At 40.8% G+C, this 27,459-nt stretch overlaps 2 protein-coding genes across 2 annotated transcripts in view; one reads left to right on the forward strand and one right to left on the reverse strand.

The window, feature by feature from the left end:
* The window catches only part of ASCC1 (activating signal cointegrator 1 complex subunit 1), a 72,971-nt gene extending 72,677 nt beyond the window's left edge, over positions 1 to 294 (reverse strand). Inside the window, exon 1 of the mRNA XM_044420524.1 lies at positions 146 to 294. The gene's annotated coding sequence lies outside the window, so the exon portion shown is untranslated. The remainder of the gene's footprint in view (positions 1 to 145) is intronic.
* Positions 1 to 26,013, forward strand: ANAPC16 (anaphase promoting complex subunit 16). The gene is made up of 4 exons (XM_044420525.1): positions 1 to 88; positions 9,984 to 10,138; positions 24,894 to 24,968; positions 25,216 to 26,013. Exons 2-4 carry the CDS (start codon positions 10,000 to 10,002, stop codon positions 25,329 to 25,331), a joined length of 330 nt encoding a protein of 109 aa, XP_044276460.1. The 5' UTR covers positions 1 to 88; positions 9,984 to 9,999; the 3' UTR covers positions 25,332 to 26,013.
* Positions 26,014 to 27,459: the final 1,446 nt, after the last annotated feature.

Here is a 27,459-nt window from a genome sequence, read left to right on the forward strand (position 1 = left end):
GCGTCATTCGAGCACGCGCACGTCTTCTGTGGCGTCGTAGTACTACCCTCGCAGTGAGGCGAAAACGGTGGGAGTGGGGGAAAGAGAGGTAAGGATGCGAGGCTGTAAGCGCGAGGAGGGAGCGGAGCCCGATCATTTCACTTACCCGGGTGCCGCAAAACACGTCAGAGAGGCCGTAGCTGGTAATCTAGTGTTTAAGGGAGGATTAACGAAAGGCCGGTATTATTCAGGCCTTGTACCTGCGTCTTGCTGGCGGGGAGGCTCTGCGCATGCGTCTTCGGGGTTGGTCCACGACGCACGCCCAGTATGCGTTCCAGTGTTGAGTTGGCTGAGTGACCGGCGTACTGCAAAGTGTTGGCCAACAAACGTGCATCTCGTCACTTATGTTCTGTGCTTCCACCCCCCCCCCCACGGAGATAAATCATAATGTATTCAGTGAATCTTAGGGCACGGTTTAAACAATACCGGTTTAAACCTTTTTTTGAAAAGTTCTGCAACTCCCAGTATGCCTCAGCTTAGCCTTTTTCAATCTAAACCTATATGGGATCCTATGCTTAGTTACAGAAAATCTAAAAATAAGCGCCACTGGATGTAGTGGGACTCCTCAGTTAGAAAACACCCGCGTGGCCTCGAAGGAAGAAAGGTATCGTGGGTGGACCTGCCCGGCTTCTCTAGCTTAGCATAGGCAGAGATAAGGAAACCGGGGGGGGGGGGGGCTGTCTCCAGATCTTTCCCGCGGAGGCTGCTGAGGCACTAGCCCAAAATGCTTCTGGGATAGGAGAGAAATGCTCGGTCTAAACTTGCATCACTGTTTTCTTCTGTTGAGGGAAGCCATGCAAAGGTGTGGAAGAGAACGCGCGTTTTCAGGCCACTAATCACCGGAGAGATGAGTTGGCTCCCCCATCTACCCACTGAGTCCTATAGCTTGTGAGGCCTGTCGTTCTCCCAAAGGCCATTGGCAGTTGCAGCATCCTCTGGGAAAACTACATTGCCAATGATCCTACGGGTTCTAAGTGCACAAGACGCCAATTCTCTGTGCTCTTTCCCTGTCTCCCATTGTTTTGGAGGATGAAGAGCAGGAGGGTTCAATACAACAGTGGAGAAGGAACAACTGGCAAATTCTTTATTGTTTTGCTTTTGGCGTGCTGCATCCTTTAGAAAATAGTTAGCAGAAGAATGTTCACATGTGTGCTCCTACAATCATTTTTCCATACTGTTTGGACTTAGGTACTATATTTGTTCTGTGCCGTTAGGTCATCTCCAACTTATTGTGACCCTATGAATGAATGTCCCCCCAAAAGTCCTGTCTTTCACAACCTTGCCAGCTTATGCTTATGGTTTCTTTTATGGCAGCCTTGCCCAACACTTGACTTCTAGACAGATTTGGATTGCAGCACCCAGAATTCCCAGTCAATGGCCCTGCTGGATGAGAATTCTGGGAGTTGCAGTCTGAATATCAATGAAGGCCACTAGTTTGGGGAAGGCTGCTTTATAGAGTTAGGTCAACTCATATATGGTCCTTTTCTTCTGTCATTGGCTTTCCCTAGTGTAATTGTCCTCCTGTGATTCTGGTATATACTTACATATACTATTGCCAGGTGTAGTATTAGGTTGTTACTTGTGTTGAGTGAATCTCTTTCAATATGAATGCTTCTTTGGAAAGTCTTTTCTTTAGTCTGTATAACTTCTTACGTGCAAAGTATTTTATTAAACAAAGTTTGCAAGCTAGTTATTGCTCTCTCATATATCCGACTGGAATATGGTAGCACTTCCAAAATACAAATGGGGAAATTACCACCATACTGACTGTCTTAATTGTTTGTGTTTTCTCTTATGTACCTCTGTTTCACTGTCTGTGGAAGCTAATAGGTTTTTTATTGTAACATTTCATTGGAGTAAACGCTGTTGAACATAGTGGAAGACTTACATTTGAGTAAAAATGCTTGAGATCCAGTTGCACCACACATATTATGCTGAGGTTTTCAATAGTTCCCAGTTAATTATTTGTGAAAATAAGGAAAAGCTTGCATAGACCTCAGTAAACTGAATGATTACCTAAAAGTGTATATGGCCATGCACCCCAAAATGAACTTTGAAGTAAGACACATACCTCTCTGATTGAAAGGCTGTCATTTTCAGGCTGGACAACAAACCTTTCAACTCAGAACAGTTACTTTTATGCAATGTATGTCAACACAGGATTACTCCATTGACAGTTAAAAACAGAAAGTATGACTGCCATACCAAACCTTGGCCCACTTCACAATCCTGAAAGTGTTCTGTGCCAGATGGTATTGAACTGCATCAGGCTCTGAGTTCTCTTAATTTGCAGGGTACTATCTTTTTTAAACATGAAAGTAAAACAAACAGGAGAAGAGTAGGATAGCAGTGAAAAAAGAAAAAAGAGATTAAAAGCATATCCATTCATAATAACTGTTTTTATAAGATATTCTTACAGAAAAGGGAAAAAAGATTCGACATATATTTTAGATACATACTTTAAGCATCAAACTGACAACTCTATAGATTCAAATGTTGCAAGAGTAGTAAGAACCTCAGATAATTAAAGATGGCTGATGGTTTATCCTTCCAGGCTTAAACCTTGAGTCTCTGCACAACTGTAAGGGTTTTCACACTCTGGTTTTGCTGTTCAGTTCTTAATCCCCACTACACAGAAATATGAATTTTCAAGAAGAAAATTTATACAAACTGAAAGGAGCTACCACCATGCATGACCATATTATATGCCTCAATGAGGCATTGTCCAATAGCCAGCTTTTTCTAACAAGCCTTTGTGGTGTCCAGTGTGCATGAAACATTATTTTTGTTTGTTGAATCAGCTGCAATTTTAAATCCACAGAAATGCTGTAGATGTAAGCTAGGGCAGCTTTCAATTGATTAGGTTGTATAGAGCATTCTAATTCTCTATTCCATTCCCCTTAACTTTCTGAACATCTACTTTACTACATTTCAAAAGATAAATAAGTAGACTTGACTTTCTGTAAAAAACCAACTGATTTCTCTTAGGAAATACAGAAACACTTATAGTAGTATCCACAACAGGTAACAGCCAAGCTATGTAGAAAAGGATAAAGTGTATGCACCAAATAGTAAGCTTTAGAACAACCCAAATTGTACATCAGCATGTCCAGGAGGTTAACCTCAGTGACTCAGAATTCAGTCTTAGCTATCCATACCTCAGTCTAGTTGCTTGTTCTTTTTATGCATCTCAGCTCAGACTGGTATGACCATACCTACTTGTGAATGTCCTTAGTGCAAAGAAAGCATTGGGTATAATTGATGCAGTTGTCCACTGATACTGTCCTGTATGGAAAGAAAGATTTTGGCTAACCATGGTTTGATTCAGAGGGATGTTTGGCAGGAATGCCAGGGAGAGTCTTCTCGATGGCTGCTTGTCCAGACTCTGGAACATCCTGCTCAGGGAAGCTTGGTTGGATCACTTTTTATTGTCCTTCTGCCAGCAGAGATATTTTCATTCAGACAGGCCTTTGGCAATTAAGCCAAGTTGCTATCTAAAGTGGTTTTTTTTAGCACAAGGAGGAGTGCTTTTATTGATTTGCTTTCAATCTGTGTTTATAGTTTCATTATATTATTTTTATAGTTAGTTACCTTGAATGCCATTTTTGGCAGAAAGGTGGGATATAATTGCAATTAATAATAGTAATTCTGTCCCATAGAGGACACTTCATGTGGTAGAGTGTTGGACTGGTACTAGTCCTCAGACAGCCATAAAGCTCATTGGATGACCAACTCAGTCACTAACTCTCAGCCTAACTTACTTAACAGGATTGTTGTAAGGATAAAATGGAGAGGAGGTCCATATACACTGTCCTGGGCTCCTGGGAAGAAAGGCAAGCTATACATGTAACAAATAAAACATACAGGTTGAAATGTATAGTTTTAAGTTGTCTGAAGCTTACATGGGGAGCACAGTCCCACTTCAATGGGACTGTTCTTTGTAGTATTGCTGCTTTTGGCATGGGTCACCATACTTGACAGTGCTCTGCACCTGGAGAAAGCACTGGGTGAGGCTTCTAAACCATCACAAGCTTTTTATGGAGTCACCTGTATATATGGCTACAGGTACTCATATTTTGTGTCTTCCTGCTTGGTTTTCCTATAATTCCCTCTTTGCCCAAAATGTAAGTGGCAGCACCCACTGCGTTCCAACCCTAGGTTCAGGACCTGCTGTGGTCACTTCTGTATTAAGATGGTTGAATATTACAGATCCTCTTACATTTTGCTAAATCTTTCTGACTGCACCTAGCATGATACAGTATATCACAGAAGGGAGTACACCCCTCACATTTTGTAAATATTTTATTATATCTTTTCATGTGACAACCCTGAAGAAATGACACTTTGCTACAATGTAAAGTAGTGAGTATACAGCTTGAGTAACAGTGTAAATTTGCTGTCCCCTCAAAAAAAAACTCAACACACAGCCATCAATGTCTAAACCGCTGGCAACAAAAGTGAGTACACCCCTAAGGGAAACTGTCCAAATTGGGCATTATTAGCCATTTTCCCTCCCCGGTGTCATGTGACTCGTTAGTGATACAAGGTCTCAGGTGTGAATGGGGAGCAGGTGTGTTAAATTTGGTGTTATCACTCTCACTCTCTCTCATACTGATCACTGGAAGGTCAACATGGCACCTCATGGCAAAGAACTCTCCGAGGATCTGAAAAAAAGAATTGTTGCTCTACATAAAGATGGCCTAGCTATAAGAAGATTGCCAAGACCCTGAAACTGAACTGCAGCATGGTGGCCAAGACCATACAGCGGTTTAACAGGACAGGTTCCACTCAGAACAGGCCTCGCCATGGTCGACCGAAGAAGTTGGGTGCATGTGCTCAGCGTTATATCCAGAGGTTGGCTTTGGGAAATAGACGTATGAGTGCTGCCAGCATTGCTGCAGAGGCTGAAGGGGTGGTGGGTCAGCCTGTCAGTGCTCAGACCATACGCCGCACACTGCATCAAATTGGTCTGCAGGGCTGTCGTCCCAGAAGGAAGCCTCTTCTAAAGGCGATGCACAAGAAAGCCCGCAAACAGTTTGCTGAAGACAAGCAGACTAAGGACATGGATTAGTGGAACCATGTCCTGTGGTCTGATGAGACCAAGATAAACTTACTTGGTTCAGATGGTGTCAAGCGTGTGTGGCGACAACCAGGTGAGGAGTACAAAGACAAGTGTGTCTTGCCTACAGTCAAGCATGGTGGTGGGAGTGTCATGGTCTGGGGCTGCATGAGTGCTGCCGGCACTGGGGAGCTACAGTTCATTGAGGGAACCATGAATGCCAACATGTACTGTGACATACTGAAGCAGAGCATGACCCCTTCCCTTTGGAGACTGGGCCGCAGGGCAGTATTCCAACATGATAACGACCCCAAACACACCTCCAAGACGACCACTGCCTTGCTAGAGAAGCTGAGGGTAAAGGTGATGGACTGGCCAAGCATGTCTCCAGACCTAAACCCTATCGAGCATCTGTGGGGCATCCCGAAACGGAAGGTGGGGGAGCGCAAGGTCTCTAACATCCACCAGCTCCGTGATGTCGTCAAGGAGGAGGGGAAGAGGGCTCCAGTGGCAACCTGTGAAGCTCTGGTGAACGCCATGCCCAAGAGGGTTCAGGCAGTGCTGAAAATAATGGTGGCCACACAAAATATTGACACTTTGGGCCCAATTTGGAGAGTTTCACTTAGGGGTGTATTCACTTTTGTTGCCAGCGGTTTAGACATTAATGGCTGTGTGTTGAGTTATTTTGAGGGGACAGCAAATTTACACTGTTATACAAGCTGTATACTCGCTACTTTACATTGTAGCAAAGTGACTTTTCTTCAGGGTCCTCACATGAAAAGTTACAGTAAAATATTTACAAAATGTGAGGGGTGTACTCACTTCTGTGATATACTGTATCTCTTGTGTCTTAAAGAACCCATTTCTGGAAGTGCTGCTTAACCTGGGTTTTATATTTCCTCTGTCTGGAAGTGGAAACAATATTAACTATGCAACCAGGTAGGTGTATGTTAGAAGCAAGGCCTACTATGTTCAGTGGAGATTACTTCACTGTAAGTGTGCATTGCTTCCTAATGCTCATATTGGCTTATGCTGCAGTAAATTTGTTCTTCTGTAAGGTGCCCTAAAAGTCCTTGATTTTTTTGCTAGAATAGACTAATACTGCATAGCTACCCTTCTGTAACTTGCTGCTATAAAAACCTTGTGATTCTGATTGAGACTTTAATGATGCAAGCACATTCAGATTTCAGGATGTGTCTTTGACCAAGCTGGGCATAAAGAGGTCGTGGGTATACTGATGTGTACAGCAGAATAGATACTTAAACCAATCAGCCTAGCCTTGAGTGAGTGCGAGTGCAAACTAAAATTCACATAGACAGCTGCTACAGTCCGCTCTCTCCATGGAGAGAGTCTAGATTTGTATCCTTCATTGTGTTTTTTAAAATCAGAGAACATGTCTTATTCATGGTGTTTATCCTGTTACAATGTAGACATTTTGAAGCACGTGTAAAAGAAAGCTGCAGGATCTGTCTCTGGTTTATAATCCATCCGGTGGTTCTTGTGTGCTTGGATGTTGATAGCTTTGTTAGCATATGATATAGGACAGTACATGAAAATACAAGGCCAGAAGGTGTGGGTGGTGGGGGCTTCTTGATTGGATTAATTTACTGTTCCTGCTGTGGCAAGTTCTTCAAAGATGCATTTCCTACAGCAAATGCTTGGATTCCATGCTGAGCCATTGATCGGATAGTCATCAGAGTATGCCTGTAAAATGGGCAGCATGGCTTATAATGATGAAAGAAGAGATTCCAAATAATTGTGGTGAATCTGGAATAGATAATGGAAACGGTAGGTATTCAAGGACTAGCAGTGATAGGATAGCGTGTGGGAGGATGATGTTCTACATCAGTATCTTAAAATGCAGTTTCTTTAGGCTGTGGGAGTAGTTAATACAATAAGATAACAAGTTCTGTTAAACAGACTTAAGAGTTTTTTCTAAAAAGAAAGGTTTGGCATCAAATGTGAAGGTCCAGCACATGTATCTTAGTAATTGTATTAGGAAGATGCATCATTTTGAGGACCCCCCCCCCCAACAGTTTTAACACAGGGAATGTGATGAGGTGGCAGACTGCCTTCTTGTAGATCTAGAAGCACTTTTGTTAAGGGAAAGGGAGTCCTGCTACCCGCTTCCATAAGCTATGGTTAAACTGGGTTTTACATTTTCTGTATCTGTAAGTGGAGTGAAAATGCTGTGTGGATGAGAAATTTCCATTAGTTAAAAAATGACACTCCTCTGTTTCCTTTAATGCATTATAATATTAATAACTAAGCAGATCTTTTGAAATGTTCTTATTTGTGTGCCTGGCTGGTTGGATGACATAAAAGGAAAGAAGTGACTATATTAGGCTACAGCATTGCATATAATTTGTTGTATCCATTCCCTCTTTCCAAGACCTGGTTTCACAAGGTGTTTAGCAGCCTGTTCAGAAAAGCCAGTTAATGAGTCTGCAGTAGCAAAAAGAGATAGAATTTCCCTTGAAAGTCAGTTCCTTCAGTGCAAAAGAAATGTGCATAGCATCTTTTAAAAATAGTTCCTACCTGTTTAAAGCACGGATTTTGCTACAAAGCACACCAAACAGCAACTAGAATAACTCAGGTGCATTTTACTGCTTAAAGATTCTTATCTTTATAAAAGAGGCACATTTTGAAATATTGCTAATCAATTCTTGGTCATAAAATAGGATCCTGATCTGGTAGCACCTGACTGTACTGTAACTATGGAACTAAGTGGGTGTGGAGCCAATTAATGCACAATGGGAGACTGCTGAGGAAATTTTAATTTGAAATAAAGTTATAAATACAGAATACTAAAAAGGAACATGCATAACAGTCTTTAATGAATGCTTATGGAAGAACAGGAAGAAAACAGCCTATGATGGACTCACTGTCACATGCAAGATGGAATATATGTTACAGCTTGATGAAAGTTAAATAATAAAATGGAAATTTGTGAAGTTAGCCTTGGCCTATGAGACGGCAGAAGGTGAGGAATGATTGGCTCTAGCAGGTCCTTTTCCATAGGCTTCTTCCATTTCCAGCTCTGTTCCAGCTCCACACAGATTATTCTTTTCATGAGAAGAAACCTCACTGGGTTTTGATGCCTTAAAAAACAAAACTCATTTTTGAATTATATGCATCCACCCATCTGTTGACTGATGCAGGTTTGTACGCATTTTTGAAGTTACACATTTTTCTCCAACATTTTTTGAATGGCACATTTTGTTGGACATATTTTTCTCTGGAAATGTGTCCAGTGAAATGTATGGGCTTCCAAATGCAAAATGTTTCTGATCTGCATCCAGGTGATAAGAGTGGAGAGTCACACATCCCTCCACGATATTCAAGGTTTAGCTTTTGGTGCCACAATGTGGTGACATTTTGTACTGCATTCTGTTTATGGAAACAAGCTTCTTGCAAGCCCGTGGAGCAGTATACCAGTGTTGGCACTGTCTGAAATTCAGTTGGCCCTTCACATTTGTAGGGGTTAGAGGGTGCATGAAAGTGGAAAAACTATGAATATCTCTAAACCAAACCATAACGCTTAATATTGTTGACCATACGTGAACTGGATTGCTTCTCCTTCATCCTCAGACAATGATCTAATCCAGCAAGCTCCCTTTCTTCATTTATTACACTCTTATGTTCCTGTTCTCCCCCCTCCCTTTCACTCACCAGTGCCTCCTCTTTGCACCAAGTAACACCAGAGAAATTTCCCTCCCTGGATGGGCATGGCTTTAGAGGCCTTCCCTTTCTGCCCTTTCATGTCCTTTCTCTGGTGATGATGATTTTCCATAGTATGCTGCAATGCTTTAAAAAAAATAATTATTGATGGCAAACTCGCAAATAATTAAACCTGTGAAAGTTGAGGTTCAACTGTACAGAGCGAAGATGATCAGGAAATGAAAGTTGAAAATAGTACACTGACTGCTTGAGACCCACTATATATTGCTGCGCATTCCAAAGAACTAAATCTTGTTCAGCTTCTTTGTCTCACAGAGGCTGATTTGGTTTTCACATATTTGTCTTCAGCTTTCCTTCATCAGGTGCCCTCCAAATTTGCTGGGTGCAACACCCATCATCCATGCTGATGGGACGATGAGAGTTGATACTTGGAGGGCACTTGGTTGAAAAAGGTTGGTATATTTGGGGAGGGGGGGGCAAAAAGTTGCCTGTTCTGGCACGAAGTTACATTGTAATTATGTGGTCTGTATTCTTCAGAAGCAGGTTCCATTGATGGAGATGTATTTGCAATTGGGGTCATGCAAGTCCATGAAACCCACCTTCAGTGTTCTTCCATTCCCATCCTCATAACTGCAAGCATCCAGGTTCTAGAAGTTTCCTTAGAAGCAGATTTGTAATTTGAGATATGGGCAAAGGTGGGCTTGTAATATATCAGATTATTTTTTCCTCTAGTCTAGAAGCCACAGGCAAGCCAGTGCTAATCATTTAAAGACTGGTCATTTCAGAAGCTCAATTATCTCCTCCCCTGCTGAAAGAAAACTGTTTGGCCTCAAGCTACACACAAGATAATGTATTCTAATAAACTGGCTACTGCTATTCTTCAGTAACCACTGTCTGAACAAAATTCCATCTTTTTCAATTACTCAGCAGTGTGCACCTAAATTCCCCCCCACTGATTGGCCCACACAGTGCAATTTGAATAACAGCACAAGGATGAAGCAATAAATGATACAGTTACAAGCACAAAATAAGTGTGTGTTTCAGATGAATTGCTTTGTGACTGGCTAGCCCTTCTGAGACTGCAGTAAGTTGTTTTTAAAAAAAAAAATCTGTTGGGATTACATGTTGAACCCAAATCTCTGCATAGCACACATAACAGTACACCTGAATTTCTTAACTGGATTTTGTGTTTCTCCTACATTAGGTCCAGACTGAACAAAATGGCTGCCTCATCTTCATCTTCAGCTGGTGGAGTTAGTGGAAGTTCTGTAACTGGATCTGGGTTCAGTGTCTCAGATCTTGCCACACCACGAAAAGCTCTGTTTACCTACCCCAAAGGTGCTGGAGAAATGTTAGAAGGTAATTGCTTTATCTAGTTTTGTCACCTCAGTCATGCCAGTACAGAAAACTGCTAAATATGCACATGGACTCCTTCCTTGGCACCTGCTAGGTTCCCTGCCCTTCCTGATATTTATTGTATTGAGTTGCTGGATTTTCTTTAAAGCAGCTAGGAGGCTGTTATGCTGCAAAATGAAGTGCTGCTCCAGTCCATCTTTATTTTAATTTAAAAGAGGACTTCAGCAATCAGCCCCCACTTCAGTTCTTGGGCAAGTTATTTTCTTTTAGTCTCACGACTTTGCATTTTTGGAAATGAGGGGTTTGTGACTGGTCATGCCCTTAGTAGCATCCATTTTATGAATTCACAAGCCCCACTCCATGGCATCCATTTTATCAGTGCCCACAACACTCAAAATTACAACTATGCCCACTAACCCAAAGGTTGGGAAACTGCATGACTTTTATCTATGGACCTATCCTGCAGTGGCTTCTATGGGTCATGACTGAAAATAAGATTCCTCTTTGTGCATATGAGAATAATTAGAAATAGCTTTCAGGCGATCCATATATGCCGCTTACTAGAGAGTAAATTCCCCTGAACATGAAGATATTTACTTCTGAGTGTACCAGCTTAGGATTGTTCTGCACAGAGTGTATTTTGGTGGAGTATGCATTACTTTTGTAACCATTGGGAGCATCTATTTAATTGGCATAGCAATTGGCCTGAGTTTATTACAGTGACCCATATTGATTTCTGGCACCATTTTGCTGATGTTGCAAAAGAGAGGCATCTAATCTATTGAGTTTTGGAATGTGCATGGTGTGCATTTGGCTCCTTGATCCAAGATTCACTCTGGTTAATTATAGAGCACATTCACAGATACTTAAGAGTTCCCAGGTATTAACTAGGAGACTGTCTGTCTCAAAGCCTCTGGATGCTTAAAAAGAGAGTGTGCAATCACAGCACCTTCTGCTCAGATAGTCCCTTGACCCATTTTTCCTTCCTTCTATCTCAAGCAGAACTGGTTGTCCCCCAGCAAGTAAGTAGGAAGGATGACCAAAAGGATGAAGTTGAAGGCAGTGCTCCTGCCAAGCAGTTAAACAGACCCATGGAGTCAGGCAGTCCTATCAGTGACTGCTCTCAAGAATTAGTTCCTATTTTGCATTGGTGGTTCTTGGATTTCTCTTGGTTTCTCCCTTCTTCTCATCCTTTTGCTTTATGTTGCTGTCTTCTCCCTGCCTAATGCTTGAGCTGACAAGTGAAGGGGCAAAAAAATTACTTTTTCCCTAATGCCAACTCCAGGTAGTCTTGTAATATTTGTGAATAAATGAACTTTGCCTTTGATTGAAACTTGGCTTTCATTTCCTTGGATGGCATACTATCAGTACAATAACTGATTAGGTATAAAATAATGTATGAACTGAACTGTTTTACCTTATAGTTGATGTCTGGCCTGCTCGTTAAGATTGAGGCAGTAGCTATCTAAAAAAAGTTATCTTCTTCCTTGCTTTCAGAGAAAGAAACCACATTCTAGGTAGCTTTATACTGATAGGCAAAGACCCTAATCTTTTAAAGTTACAGAATTGTTTATTTGGTCATAGTTTGTCCTTTCCTCAATGGATCAACACAACTACCTCTGTAATAGCATGAAGAAAGACAGGATCCTTCCTTTCATTTATACTGGAACGAGAATGACTCTGAATTGCACAATTGCTCTTGCATATTGTATTTACGCATATATAATGATTTATCAGCTAATTACCATAATTGACTTTTTTAGGAACTGTTGTCTCTGCTTTTTTAAACTTTTTGGGATGGTTAGCTTGCATTTTCTTGTGCTGTTCCACTTCCAGAACCATTGTGCCCTTCAGTTATAGTGGGTAAAATTCATAATAACCCCTGTTGTAAATATAGGATGTACTCTTTTTAAAATTAAGAACAACTTCTAGACATATTTGAGTGTTTTGGTTGAGATCGTCATTATACACTCCATCGTGAAGGAATGAAAATACACTGAAATATCACAGGGCAGAGGCATGATAATTTTGTTCACCAGTAAGAAACTGCTTAGGGAACATTTGACATCACATAATCTAACCTTTCACCAACCAGCAGGGTTAGAAATTTACTTTAAAAAAAATGTTGGAATGGAGGCACTCCTCCTTTATAAGACATTTTAGAATGGGTGGTTACAGGGTTTTCACTACTCAAACTAATGTTTCATTTCCTATTTCCATGAAAGGTAGATGCATTTTATTTAGAGTTTGAACAGAATTCAGGGGGAAGAAAGAATGCTGTGTGCAGGTAAATTATGACAGTATTTTGCATAAATACACTATGTGGTACTAATTATACACTGTGTCTGTCACAATGCCAATTTTAATGTAATTATACATACACACATGTATCTGTATGTCAGGTTGTTGGATTAATTATCATTCAGGTAATAGCTAAAAGGATATTTTTGTGGTTTTTTAAAATTAGTCTGACAGTTTGCACTGTATTGCATTTAGACTTCATGCAGTTTATTTATTTTATTTAAAACATTTTATAAACCTGCTGTTAATCTGAAAAAAATATCAGTATAAATTCAGTAACAAGCAAGGCAACGTGTCTTTTGGTTTATAAACTAAAGGATGGATCATCAGAAAGAAAATGGGACTGGATGGAAAGGTGAAAACAAGCAAACAGGCACCAGTTGTTAAGGTCTCAAAGTCCTTATAATGACTAGATTGACTGGAAACAATTCAGTGAATGGTTGGAAACACAACAATGCCTTCCCAGTCTATTAGCTGTCATGTGGGCTACACTGTAGCACATACTTTTTCTGTATTGCTTGCAGGCATTTATGTGACACACTGTTCACATGGGGAGAGTTACATGTATGTGGTTCATGCCCAACTAGAAATACTAACATCTCTAAAGCAGCTGCCATTTTATTGGCCATATCACTACTGCAGTGGAGACTGTCCTGGATGGAGGGAAAGTGCTCCAGCTGAAGTATGATATTCTTTTAACTCTTCATAATAATTCAATTACTGCCTCACCTAGATTTGCTGGGAGGACTTCCTTATTGAAGATGGCCCAGTTATTTCCATTTGTCAGTTCTAGCAGTCTTCAGGGCATGATGAGATGGTGGTGTCTGTCATGTAACCTATCTTTCAGTGGATGCTAGGAAGGAGACTGAATCTTACTTCTGCAGAGTGCATACAATAATTTAAAATGATTTAATTGCTCTTGATTTTATTGTGCACTTATTATTTTGCTATTTTAATACTACCCTGAGAAAGTTTCTTTTAAAGGTGGGGTATAAATAACTTTAAATAATGGGTAGGGACTAGGTGCTCATTAGGAGTTGTTGCCAGAGTAATTGAGAGAGGGTGTTGCCACCTGGGTTCTCTTACATTCTGCATGCTCCAACTTTACTCTCTGATTAGTAGATTTGCTAATGTGAATGTTTAGAGAGTCACAAGTGTCGGGGGTGATACTTGTTCACCCAGAGTGGAAAGTGGTATTGGAATTATGTCAGTGCATAATCCTGCTTTTTGTGTGCCTTGAATTCAATTTGCAAGGAAGAGTGAGTTGCAAGGGTTTGGTCAGCAGTATCTGGGCAGATTGGGTGTCCACTGCTTATTAGTAAGAGTGGCTGTGTTGTTGAGAGCTTGTGGCCAAACTACTTCCAATTTTTTCCTCTGTTTATAACAAAACCAATGCACACCATATGGCGAGGAGGATTACTATTTGAGAAGCAGAAGTTCAAAGCAGTCCTTAAAAAAGCAAAACTAGCCACACTGATCCCTGGCCCAAAATGATCTTAGTCTCTTTGTTAGTAGCTGTAGTGTGAGCTTTTTGGATCAAGATAAAATCATTGCATACTTTGCTTTAATTTTAGTGGAAACATTTGTTCTCATAGGTGTTTTGTATGTGAAAACTATCATTTAACCAATCAGTGTTGCCTGTAGGATAGATTATGGCTCTTAGGAAACAACCTGGAATTTTCCACGTTATATCTATCTGGAGAAATCTTGGTTTAAGAGAACTTAATTACAGATCATTCTTCACAGACATAAATGCCATGAACTGCAAGACAAGTTTGGATGTACAGTATTGTATAATGGGTGTTTTTTCAGTAAACAAAGAAGTACTTCATTGCCTTCAAAGAAGAAGATGAATTTGAAAAGATTAACGAAAACTGATTTCTCAGCCAAGTAGTCCTCTCTGGTTGGTTGGTGGCCACCCTTCTCACATGGAAATATGCACTGCCCTAGTCAGATCTTTAGGTTTATCCTATAACTGATGACAAGACGATTGAAAAAGATAGTGGGTATGAGCCACCAGAACATAAACATGTCTTGCTAAAACAATCAGGCTTAAAGGTGCTTAATTATGTTTAAACTGAGGCCAGTGCAACCTTGGGTGGCTAATTATATGTTTCTAAACATTAATACCTGTGCAGTTTTACTTAGCAGAGTTAAAGAAGTGCAGTCTGGCAGAAGGAAGATGCTTGTCCTTTTGCATTTTGTAGCCTTCAATGCATCATCCATCTCAGCTCTTGTGTTTCTGAGCTCCTTCAGTCTGCATAGCAGAGGTCAGCTGTACATAAGAACATCTAGTCCAGGATTGGAAACCACCAGCTCATGTGTCAGATGAAGCCCACAGCCTCCTTGCAAACAGTCTGCATGCTCTTCCCTCTGCATCTCACCTCACTTGAAGCGATTAGACTTGAAAAGAGGTAATTTTTGCAGGCTGGGGATGTAGCTAGGGAGAGAGAGGTTAATTCACCCTGCATACTGTGGCCACCCCCTCAGTTGCAGCTGTCCTATGCAGTCTTCCATCTTAAACTGGGGAAGGTATCCATGGAAGCCAGTGTATATTGTGGATGTAGGATAGCCCTGCTCACCCCCAAAAAAGTGTCAGCAAAAATAGGTTGGGTGGAATTTTGTTCTCCTTTCAGATAGCAGCAGTCAGGGCTGATCCACAGGAGCCAGTATAGTTCTCCTTTTATCCTGCAAATCATTCTGTGTGGAAACATGGCACCTAGGCCATTGATTGCCAAAGCAAGACCCTACTACACCTTTCCAGGAACATCCAGAAACTTCTATTTCTCCAGGCCCTCAGCACAGAGTATTCTTCTGAGAAAAGAAGTGTATTAAGTAAAACCAGGTGTGATTTTTTAAAAGATCGTTTTCTCATTCATCCATCTCTGTCTTTGATAGAGAGTGGCTGCCACGACTGAATAAAAGAAAATTATTTGCAGACTTTATACCTCCATCAGTAGGAATTTTTCTTTTTGCTCTCCAACCATTTTGCATGGTGGCATGCTTAATACCCATTTGCTCTGGTATTGTTAGTCTGTCTGCTTTGGTGAAAATAAAATGCAGTTATTTTTTTCTCCCAGGCTCCTGGCCTTCCCAAGCTAAAGAAACCATATTATCATGCATGGCTCCTTTCCTGCCTTGAAATAAATAAATAAATAAATTTATTTATTTATTTATTTATTTATTTAAGATATTTGTATGCTGTCCTTTGCGAGAGCCTCAGGACATCTTACACAAATAAAATTCCAAAATACATAATATAATATAAATAAATTGATGACCCACTCTGGCTGCAATTAAAATGTAATAAAATTCGATATTAAAACTTATTAAAATATTGATTAAATAAAAAGGTCTTAACCTGGTGCCAAAAAACATATAATGACGGTGCCAGGCGGACCTCTCTGGGGAGCGCATTCCATAGACAGGGCGCCACCGCAGAGAAGGCCCTCCTCCGGGTACTCTGTCTCCTAATATCTTTCACAGAGGGTTCCCGGAGGAGGGCTTCTGCTGCCGATCTCAGGGGGCGGGAGGGCAAATAGGAAAGAAGACGTTCCTTTAGGTATCCAGGTCCCAAGCTGTTTAGGGCTTTATAGGTAATAATCAGCACCTTGAAATGAGCCCGGACTTCGATGGGAAGCCAATGGAGCTGATAGAGGACTGGGGTTATATGAGAATAACGCCCAGTCCCCGACAGCATCCTGGCAGCTCTATTTTGAGCCATCTGAAGTATCCGGACTGTCTTCAAGGGCAGCCCCACGTAAAGTGCGTTACAGAAATCCAACCGGTAAGTAACCAATGCGTGTGTTACTGTTGCTAGGCAATCTTCCTCCAGGTAGGGACACAGCTGAAAGCTGAAGGAAAGCGCTCCTCGCCACCGCTGTCACTTGGGCTTCCATGGACAGCTCCGGGTCGAGGAGCACTCCCAAGCTGCGGACCCTGTCCTTTCGAGGGAGTGCAACCCCATCCAGGGCAAGGCCCGAGTCACCTACGCAGGAGCTCAAATCACCCACCAACAGAACCTCCGTCTTATCTGGATTGAGCTTCAGTTTATTGTCCCTCATCCAGCCCATTAGCTCGGCCAGCACCACTTCAGTACAGCCACTGCCTCACCTGGATCGGTTGAAAAAGAGAGGTAGAGCTGGATGTCATCAGCATACTGATGACTCCACAGCCCAAACCTCCTGATGACCTCTCCCAGAAGTTTCATGTACGTATTAAATAGCAAGGGGGACAAAATGGAACCCTGCGGTACTCCATAGCAAAGTTGCCATGGCGCAGACCCAAAGTGGCCCAGCACCACCTTCTGGAATCGGCTGTCAAGGTAGGAGCAGAACCACTGCCAAGCAGTGCCTCCTACTCCCAGTCCCGCCAGCCTATCCAGGAGGATACCATGGTTGATGCTATCAAAAGCTGCTGAGAGGTCCAGGAGAACCAACAGGGATGCACTCCCCTGTCTCTCTCCCTGCACAAGTCATCATACATGGCGACCAAGGCAGATTCAGTATCGTACCCGGGTCTGAAGCTAGACTGAAATGGATCCAGATAATCAGTTTCATCCAAGAATACTTGGAGTTGTCCTGCCACCACCCGTTCCAACACCTTGCCCAAAAACGGGATGTTGGCCACCGGTCTATAATTGGCAGCCATCTCTGGATCCAGAGACACCTTCTTTAGGACAGGTCTGATTTCTGCCTCCTTTAAAGGAGCGGGCACCCGGCTGTCCCTCAGAGAGGCGTTAATAACCTCTAGGATGCAGGAACCATTCCCGTGTTTGGCTTTGGTCAGCAGCCATGAAGGGTAAGGATTGAGTAAGCAGGTGGTAGGACGTACTTGTCTGAGCACCTTGTCCACATCATCAGGCCACATTAACTGAAATTCATCCATTAATACCTGACCAGACAGAGTCATTGGTGTCTCCCCTAAAGGATCTGAATCAGTTGTCCAGCTCGTGACAAATCTGAGTGATTTTCTCCTTGAAGTGCTGGGCAAAGTCGTCATAGCAGGCCATCGATGGTGGTACAGGATCTTTCTTAGGGCCGGGGTATATCAGCCCATGTACCAATCAAAAAAGCTCCGCTGGACGGCACTGTGAGGAGGCAATGGAAGTGGAGAAGAATTTCTTCTTCGCTGCCCTCACCACCACAGCATAGACTCGATAATGAGCATGTAAGCATGTTGGGTCAGATTCATCCCGTGATTTCCTCCACCTATGCTCTAGATGTCTCCCAACCCGCTTCATCGCCCGTAATTCAGATGTATACCATGGAGATGGACGGGCTCTGCTTGGCAGGAGAGGATGCTTAGGGGCGATTGTGTCAATTGCTCTGGCCATTTCCCCATTCCACAGTTCAGCCGAAGCATCAACAGGAGCACCAGCTTTATCAACCAGAAATCATTCCAGAAATTTATCATTTAAATTTCATTTCTGAAATTTATCATTCCAGAAACCAGGAATCCATCCGGCTCTGAGGTGGACCATCACAATAGGGTCTGCACACTTATAGAGGGAAAGGCCAGCTCCAAGCTCAAACCTCATGAGAAAGTGATCTGACCATGACAAGGGGAGTCAGACACAAATTCCTCACCCTCAAATCACCCTCTTCCTGCCCTGTCGAGAAATCCAAAAACCTCTGTGAAATTACTGTATACCTAGTAGTCTACAGGAAGCTACTCAGTGGTCTTTTATGTAACTGATATCCCAATCTCAAGCCTGTTTGTTGTGATGAATGTGTCATCTTTCTGGGTAGGTTCGAAGGAAAGTGTAATTGTCTTGAGCAATTAGAACTGCACTACTTGGAAGGGGGTCACACAGCTATTGCTCTTTTTGGAGGAGTTTCTCCAGTATTGTACAGTGACAAATTAGTAACGGAAGGTAGGTGGCATACTGTGCATAACCAGATTCTGTCCCTGTGATGTTAGGTTGTTGGTCAGCTTTGAAATGCAGATTAGACATAAATAACAGACTTGTTCATTAACTTTGTAGAAAGTTAATGAACTTGTGCTTACAAATGGCTACTGTTTCCATTCACAGGTAGATTTGCCTTGAAATGGTTGAATAATGCATAGTTTCATATTGTTCTGCATACCTCTTGACTAGGCAAGGTGTGCTTCACCATTATGAATGAGTTACTCATACACAGTCTCCCTAAATAGTCATTCCTAGAAGAAGTCTCACCACCACCACCAAAGGCTTTGGGTTAAAATTCACCTCCAATTTCTCAGTCTTTTTTTGGGCACTGACATAGTGCTTAGTATTTGCACAGCTATATTAAGATCTCTTGAATCTCAATTCAAATAGCAGTGTGTCTGTGACACTTCTACAAAAAGAATGCATTATTTTCCTTCAAGGGTGAAATCCATTGTCACTTGCCAAGTTAAGAGGATTGAAGTAATTTGTTACTTTAAACACATCGTAGTCAGGAACTAGTTTGCTTCATGTCATATTCAAAGATGCTAAGAAAATGTGTGAGCTTCCATTTTATTTCCTTTTCAATTTTGGGATGGGTATCATTTAATAAGACTTACTTTCTTGCCATAGTTCCCGGGGTGTAGCTACAGTGGTGATGAATGCTAGATTCTGTGCAAGGGATTACTTGGAAAGGGACTGAAAATACTGAATGAACAGTATGACCGTTTATATAAATGTAAGGTGACAGTGAATTTGCAATCTTGATCACAAATCCTGATGCAGCATTTCAAAAAGAGTATTGTGGAACTGGGCAAAGTGCAAAAGAGAGAGAGAAAACACAACCCAAACATTCAAGAGCCTTGGAGAACCTTCCCTAAAAGGTGGGTGAGCACAACCTGCACACCACATGTCTGTGCTCCATGCGAGTACCCTGCCCCCTGCTGCTGAATTCCCTATCCCAACAGTTCTGATACTTGTGTAGCCCCCAAGCCAGTATTACACGTGGTCTCAGAATGAGCATCAGGTAAACAATCAGCCCACAGTTGGGCATGAGCCCTGACCATGCCTATCTTTGAAGTCAGCCTTGGCTGGAGCACAGACAGTGGCAATGCTGGGAGGGGGATGACGGTTGTTGTCCTGTTAGTCCTCTGGCTTCCCAGAGGCATCTCTTGTGAAGTGATGCTGTGTCAGAGAAACTCTCGGTCTAATTCAGTGGGCTCTTCTATTCTTACGAAGAGCATCTGTAGCCATCTGATGAAATACCTGTTGACGAAAAATTGGGTTGGAGAGTTATATCTAATTGATACTTCACAGGGTTGTGATTTTAATCCATAAGCAACTTTCCTTTCAGTTCAACAGGTTATTAGTGATGCTGAAGGCCATTTTATAATTTGATTGGGGAATACAATAACTAAGTAATTGCTCTATTTAATCTATATTGGCCCCGTAAATGATTCTCATGTTTCATGACTGTTTTAGCAAACTGATTATTTGATTGTGGCTGAGGACTTAAGCTTTTTAAAGCCTTTGTTGGATAGAAATAGGCTTGTACCTAGGAAGCAAACATTACTGAGTTTTATACTTCAGGTGTATATGGCTGAATTTGGTTTGACTGTGGTTTGGAGAGTTTTGTATCATGATAAAAGGGACCACATATTTATTTCACCTGTACATCATAATTGTTTTCAATATTTTTGGGGGGTTCTGCATTGTTGCTATGTTATATAAATGTTTGTAAAATTGAAGTACTGATAGATTTGGATTGTGCTCTGGTCTGTTGGGTTGCACTTTGCAGATTCTCTTAGCTCTGCTCTCTGGTGATTAAATGTTTCTCTTCTTATTGATGAGATAGTTAATACTATGAAAACCTGTTGTTTTTTAAAAGAGTATTTTAAAATCAGTGAGAGTGCAGTTCATGTCCCATTGAGTGAGAGGCCAGTAAAGCCTTTATACAGGGCTGAAATAATGCTTATGGTTGCTATAAAAACAGAAATGTAAAGAATACACAATGTCTGTTGAGTACAAAGTTGAAATGTCTTATAACTTGGTTTGCTATTTGTCCAGCTTGGAAATTTACCAGGAGCAGCAGCACATTAAATATGTATTGAATAATATCTTTGAACAGCAGGTGAAATTTGCTTTAACCTCTTTATGACAGGCATAAAAGGATGAACATCCTAATAAGATTTCTACACATTGTTTTAAACAGAAAAGGCACCAAAGTGTTATTTCTGCCATTGAAGATGAGTATAATATGACCTACATATCTCCCAAAAATAGAAATTCAGAATTTTTAAAGTTTTATGTTGATCTGCATAATATGGGTTAGGTATCTTCCAAATTTAGATTCTTCACAGTGACAGTTCTTCTTGGCTCCCCTATATTGATGAAATTATGAAAGCAATTTCAAATAGGAATATTGGAAAATCATCTGGGCCAGATGGGTTTCCAACTGAGTTGTATGAAATATTTTGTTTCATCATTGCTTCATCACGTTTATAATTATATTTTTGAATCAGGGTTTCTTTTAGTATTGTGAAATAATGCTGATATTACTGTGATTCCTAAGCCTGGTAAGGATCAGATGCATTGCACTAACTGTTGACCTGTTTCATTAATTAAGGTAGCTATTAAAGTGTTAACAACAGTTTTGGCTAAGAGATCAGAACACTTATTTGATACAGTCAGGTCTGATGTATTAATAATCAGCTGGAAACCAACAATATTATATTTGTTATCAACCCGATTGCTTTAGATACTAATACAATAGATTCTGCTGCCATGATTTTGTTTGATGTTAAGAAGGCCTTTGACAAAAAATGGAAATTTATCTTTTCTGTGTTGTGAAATGTTGGCTTTCCCAAACCATTTTTTAAAATGGTTTTTTGTTTTTTGTTTTTTTTTTGTATTGGAAGCCGCCCTGAGGCTTTTGTGAATGGGGCAGCATATAAGTGTTCCAAATGAATGAATGAATGAATGAATGTTTATATTCAATTCCAGAAGCCACAGATAAGGCTGGGTTTTTTTCACAGTTCATTTTATCTTTGGGAGTACTTAACAGGGATGTACACTTCCACATTGACGGTTGATTTATGTTTGGAACCCCCAGCATGTGCTATTGGACATAAAAGTAATATTCATGAATTTGTATATGAGTTTTCAGAATTCACAATTATTCTTTATGCAGATTTATCTCAAAACTTCAATCATTGGTTCCAACTTTGATGCAGGTGATTAGTACTTGGGGTGATTTGTCTGGCTGTTTAATTAATACATCAAAGTCTGAACTGATGTCAATTGGCAACACTGTGGCTGGGTTCACACATCATGGCAAACCGCCTTGTGTGGTTTCTGCAACGCATAGATGTTTGCACAGACTTACCAGTCAGACAAGCATGTGGTTTCCATGACAACAGTTTCCACACCCACATGAACCAGTTCTCCTTCCTTACTCCGTTGCTTTCTGTGGATCTCAGCAGTCTTGTCCTGATTGTCCTCCACTGAAGCACCTTTGAGGCAAGTTCTCTGTCTTCCCCCTCCTGAGTATACTTGCATCTCTGCAACACTTCTTAGCACTCCAGTCCACAAAGGATTTTTTTTAATAAAATCATAATAAACACTTTTGCTGTAATTCCCCCTTTCTCACTTCATGCATTTATCCACTTTCTCCCTATTTCTGAGAGTAAACAGAGTGAGGTGCCCATCGCTCTGCCAGTAGGAATAAAGAAGGTGATGATGTGTATGTTGCTAAGGAGCTGAAGGCAAATGAGTGGCCAGATGGCTACCTCCATGGCTGTTCTTTCCATAGAATTATATGGTGTTTCCATACTAATAATTGTGAAATGGCGATACCTGGAGGAGCCTTGGTACAGTGTGGAAAACTTAGAGCAGACTGTTGATTCTCTCCATGGTTTTAAGAAACTAAAGGCACTATGCAGAACTGTCACAAGTGGGTCCAGATGGCACAAAAGACCAACAAGGGTCGATCACCATGGCTTTGTGTGACATGTAAACCTGGCCTATATCTCATAATGTATTAGCTCATTAGCAATTTAAGTGGTGCCCAGATTTTAACCCCTATTTGGGAATGTTTATCTCTGGAGACATATCCCAAATGATCACTGAGATTTCACAGGATATACACAGATGAGCATTTCTTGAGTTTATTGTGTTGAGTTTAATATAGTTAAGAGGGAACTATTTTATGAGGGAATCTTCTTTTTATACCTGGCTAATATTTTGAAAAACTTAATGGTTTGTTATAGTGATTTCTCAGGGATTCCTTCCACCTCAGGGTGAGTTCAGCTTTCCAGATCTTGCCTTATATCATAGGCCTTATTTCTTGATTGGTTCTGAACTTTGGTATTTTCCAGTTGAACTGTTCACCAAGTGAATGTCATTGTGTACTTGGCACATTAAAACAAATAGGATCCCTTCTATGATCACAATAGAGAGGTGTGGCATATTATAGCTTGTCGATTATAGTTTGACCCTTTTTTCATACAACCTTATGGAGAAATCCAGACTTTAAAATTATTAAGAAAATGTGGCAGCCTTGGACAGACAGGTTGATTGCTGCTTTGAACTGGCTGATGTGGTTTTTTTCTGTGAGTTTTTCTTGTCTTCATTTCTATATGCCAAATGATGACTTTCCTGCTTCTGCTGAATGGCTCTACTTGCAATTACTACATGTACTAGAATCTAGGTTTAGTCCTGCTGCTTTTACAGCATCAGAGTCACCTCTGCTAGTAGAGTGTTGACTGAGTCTGAACAGTTACATAGACCCACAATTCATATTTCTAAATGCTTACTATCTCTGAATAGTTTGATAGCCAGAGTCTTAAAGACAAATAGAAAATGGGATCAGATGTTCCTGTTTTGCCTTCATTATTTTTGCATTTGTATCAGAAGGGGCTGTGGATCTGAAGTTAATCTTAGTCAGCAAAAACTTCTGTTTAATGCTTAATGGATGCCATGGTGCCTTTTTAATAAGGTTTTATCAAAGTCAGCCAGTGGTTGGAGGCTCAATACTGCTGATGCTTCATTTGTCTACTTGTTCTGGTGATGTCCAGTGGTTGCTTATTATTATGTGGATAAGCTTAGTAATAAAATGCTCTTTAAGGACCACAAGGACAACATAGGTAGATTTCCCATGCCTCTTTGACAGCTGAAAGACTGATATTACAACACTGGAAACACCCAGCTCCTATAATAGATTGAGGATGCTGTCAATATTTGAATGGGGGTGTATTTAGATGCCACTTGTGGGTGGATAAATATATGGATATTTGGTTCACCTTTTCTGAAGTTAATGCATAAGTATTTCTGTTAATTCCTATATTGCTACATACTTACTAATATCCATATCATGCAGACCCATTTATCTTAATTTCTTTAAGTAAATTATATATTTTTTCTTTTATATGTTTTTCTTTGTTTTGATGAAATTTACATTTAACAAAATTCTGTATGAACTCTTGCAAGCAATTGATTGATATTCTTTGCTTCATTCCTACATAACTCCACACCTCAGGCTAGCTGGAATATTTGGTACACCAGCAAAGCTGTTGTTCTCAATAGCATAGTTAGATTGTCACAGGAAGGCCACCAAGCAATGATCTTCACCATTTTTCAAGCAGAAATTAGTTTGGCTTCAGGCATTGCAGGCAAAGTTGTAAAGTGGGCTGCACGGATACTCCTTGCCTTTTGGGCTTCTCCAGTGCCCCTCTTGTCCCTGCAGTATCTGCTGTTCCACCTTACAGTTCCTGAGCCACAGATCTCCTAACTTTCCAGTCCTGAAACCCCCTCTGATAGCCAAGATCACAGGAGCTGATCCATTGCTAAAGCTCTGCTATATTGTGTAAGCGCCAAAGATTTGAGGCCTTTGAATTGTGGTGCTGGAGGAGACTCCTGCGAGTCCCTTGGACTGCAAGGCGATCAAACCGGTCAGTCCTAGAGGAGATCAGCCCTGACTGCTTTTGAGAAGGCCAGATCCTAAAGATGAAACTCAAATACTTTGGCCACCTAATGAGAAGGAAGGACTCCCTGGAGAAGGGCCTAATGCTGGGAACAATTGACGGCAAAAGAAGAAGGGGACAGCAGAGAATGAGGTGGCTGGATAGAGTCACTGAAGCAGTTGGTGTGAGCTTAGGTGGACTCCGGGGGATGGTGGAGGACAGGAATGCCTGGAGAAATGTTGTCCATAGGGTTGCGATGGGTCGGAGACGACTTTGCAACTTACAACAAAAACATTGTGTGAACCTTTTGGAGAGTATTATGCTAATCAAATCGGATAGAAATGCTTTAAATAAATAAAGTGAACAACCAGGCAGTCCTAGTGCTCCCCATTGAAAGTAAGCAATTTTTGTAAAATGTTTATGAGAGAGAGAGAGCGCATGTGAGCACAGACGAGGAAAAGCCACACTTAAGGTAATCAGAACCCACAGTGGTGCTCAGGTCCTGGAAGGACAAACATTGTCATAGAGAGCTTTTTAGGGTCGTAACAGTCTTGGGATATGCTAAATTGTCCTCTTTTTCTGTTTATAGATGGCTCAGAGCGCTTTCTCTGTGAATCAGTTTTCAGCTACCAGGTTGCATCTACACTAAAGCAAGTGAAACATGGTGAGTATTCCAGCACAGTATAAAATGTCAGGGGCTATATTCACATTAGGGATTACATAAATCCTGGTGAATGACTTGTGCATCAGGCTGCAGCTGGAGATCTAGGGGTCCTCAGGAACTTCCTTGTAATTGATGAAAGAATTGTCTGCTGCAACAGGCTGTTTATGGCCATTCGTGCATTTTGTTTAAAAGACCTGAGTGAAAATTGATTGCAACCCGCAGTTATTTTATTTTATGTTTTTTACAGATCAGCAAGTTGCTCGAATGGAAAAACTTGCTGGATTAGTTGAAGAACTGGAAGCAGATGAGTGGAGATACAAGCCCATAGAACAGCTTCTCGGGTTCACTCCTTCCTTGGGTTGAAAGCTTGTAGTTTGTTGATGTGGAAAGATCAAACACTTGCACAACTCCATTTTAAACCATTTAATGGTTTTATGCTGTACTCTTCCAGTAGAATAAAGAAAATCCATAGCAGGCCATTCTTTTACACAATCCACTGAATTATGGTCACATATAAAATCTGTTCAGTTTCTCACCAGCCTGGACAACTTGTCTCACAAGGGTGTGATGTCTGCAAATAAGGAGATGCAATCCGTTTGCAGAGAATAACCTGTTTGCTTCAAGGTGAAGGAATGGTTGCTTAAACTTAACAAGCCTTTATGCTGACCTTGGAGGATGTGTGCTGAAAGCTGGCCCCATAATTGGACCCTTGTTACTGTTCAAGTTAAACTCCTGGAGGGTAGAGTAAAAAGGCATAAGACGTTGGCCTTAAGCTCTTCCTTTGAAGATGGATGTGATAAAACAATAGGACAGATCACTTGAAGGGCAGAAGAATGTTAACTGTTTCCTGTCTCTCATATATCCTGTGTTTTGCGTAGTCTGCGTTTTCTCAGCTGTTTCTTTGTTAACTGTATGTGGAAATACTGACAGAGGATGAGTGCTGTTAAAAGCAGGGCAAGTCTCTGAAAAGAGATATTGGCTGTTCTTTCCTTTGGTTCCAGTGCATTTGAGCTGTCTGCTTGGCAAATAAATTATTTCAACTACTGCTTTGGTGTCTGTTCTAGTATTCTTTTCAAGGGCTTGGAAGTAGAAAGAATGAAAATAGGCTGATTACCAACATGAGCATCTATTAAACTGCTCTCCGTATTTAAATGTTATTTTAAAAAAAAGGCTAGCAGTGTAAGGGTAATTTAAAAGAAATTACTACAGAGAAAGTGACACAGTTTAGAAAAGTAACATCCAAGTTGACAGCATACTCTTAACTATGTGCTTGCTTGTGGAAGTCACCTTACCACTAAGCTTTGTGTATTCTGGTTTCCTTAAATTGGGGGGGGGGGGGGGGTTAACTACTTGGAGAGGTTGTCATTGATTGCAATCCTAGAAAAACAGAAAAAGGACACCCAGCTTCCAGTAGAAATGTTTTCTGCCTGAATGTGCACAAAATTACATCCCTACTGTACAGTATAGGAAGGTAAGCTGTTGACCCGAACTGCCTGCTTAACTGTCCAAATTATCTAAAAAATGCTCTGTTTATAAGTGGTTGGGTCCTGATGATGCCCAGAACAGTTAGGTAACAAATGGCCTGTGCCTGCTGGAGTGGCTTTAATCCAGTCTGTATACAGGGCAACATGCAGCTTTGGAAATACTTCTGTGTGACATAATGGCCTATTAATTTAATTTTTCTTCTCTTTTTCACTCTTCAAAAATAAAAAAACATGCCTAGTTCTTCTGACTATTTGGAAAATGCATTATGTTTATCATTTCTAAGCCTAAACATACCTCCCAGTAGGAAAGGAATTATTTAGTTCTGCCTGCATATTCTAAGTCTTTAATGAAGCTAGGCCTGCATAACTTTGCTGTAGTAAAATCCAAGCCTTAAGCAAGTTTATGTATAAATCTTGTTGATTTCAGTTTAAGGAGAACATTCTTTTTTTTCCCCCTTTGGCAGGCGGAACCAACATATATGACTCCAACCTCCTTTCAGCTGCCACTAAAGGCTGACTGGATTGGGCTTACAGTTCATTAATCTCATTTTGTTATAGCTGACTTGGATTTGTCGGATTTTGAGCACCATGATTTCACAATAGGAATTCTATGAGATTAATGTAGCATGCTGGCATACAGCTGGTACACATCTGCTATATTCATAAACATGGTAAGCAATAAAGCTAATTACAAGGTGCTCAAATAACAAGTTGTGACCATGTTCTCATTACTAATTAATATGTACATTTCTCACTGCAATTCAGACTTTCCAAAAATGTGTCCCATGTAAGCTGTGAAATTAGTGATCAATCTACATTCCACTTAATTTTTAATACAGAACACACTGAACCAAACTTTTATCAAGTAGGAAAAAGGGTGTGTGCAACCCAAAGGTTAAAACTAATTGTATACAAAATATTCTAGCTAATATGGATTCCTTCTGGCCAAACAAAAACATTTTACTGAAAGTCAGTTGGTGAATAATTTTTGCCATGAGACTTCATAA

This window comes from Varanus komodoensis, unplaced genomic scaffold (assembly GCF_004798865.1).
Source record: "Varanus komodoensis strain SLA01 unplaced genomic scaffold, ASM479886v1 scaffold11, whole genome shotgun sequence".
NCBI lineage: Eukaryota > Metazoa > Chordata > Lepidosauria > Squamata > Varanidae > Varanus > Varanus komodoensis.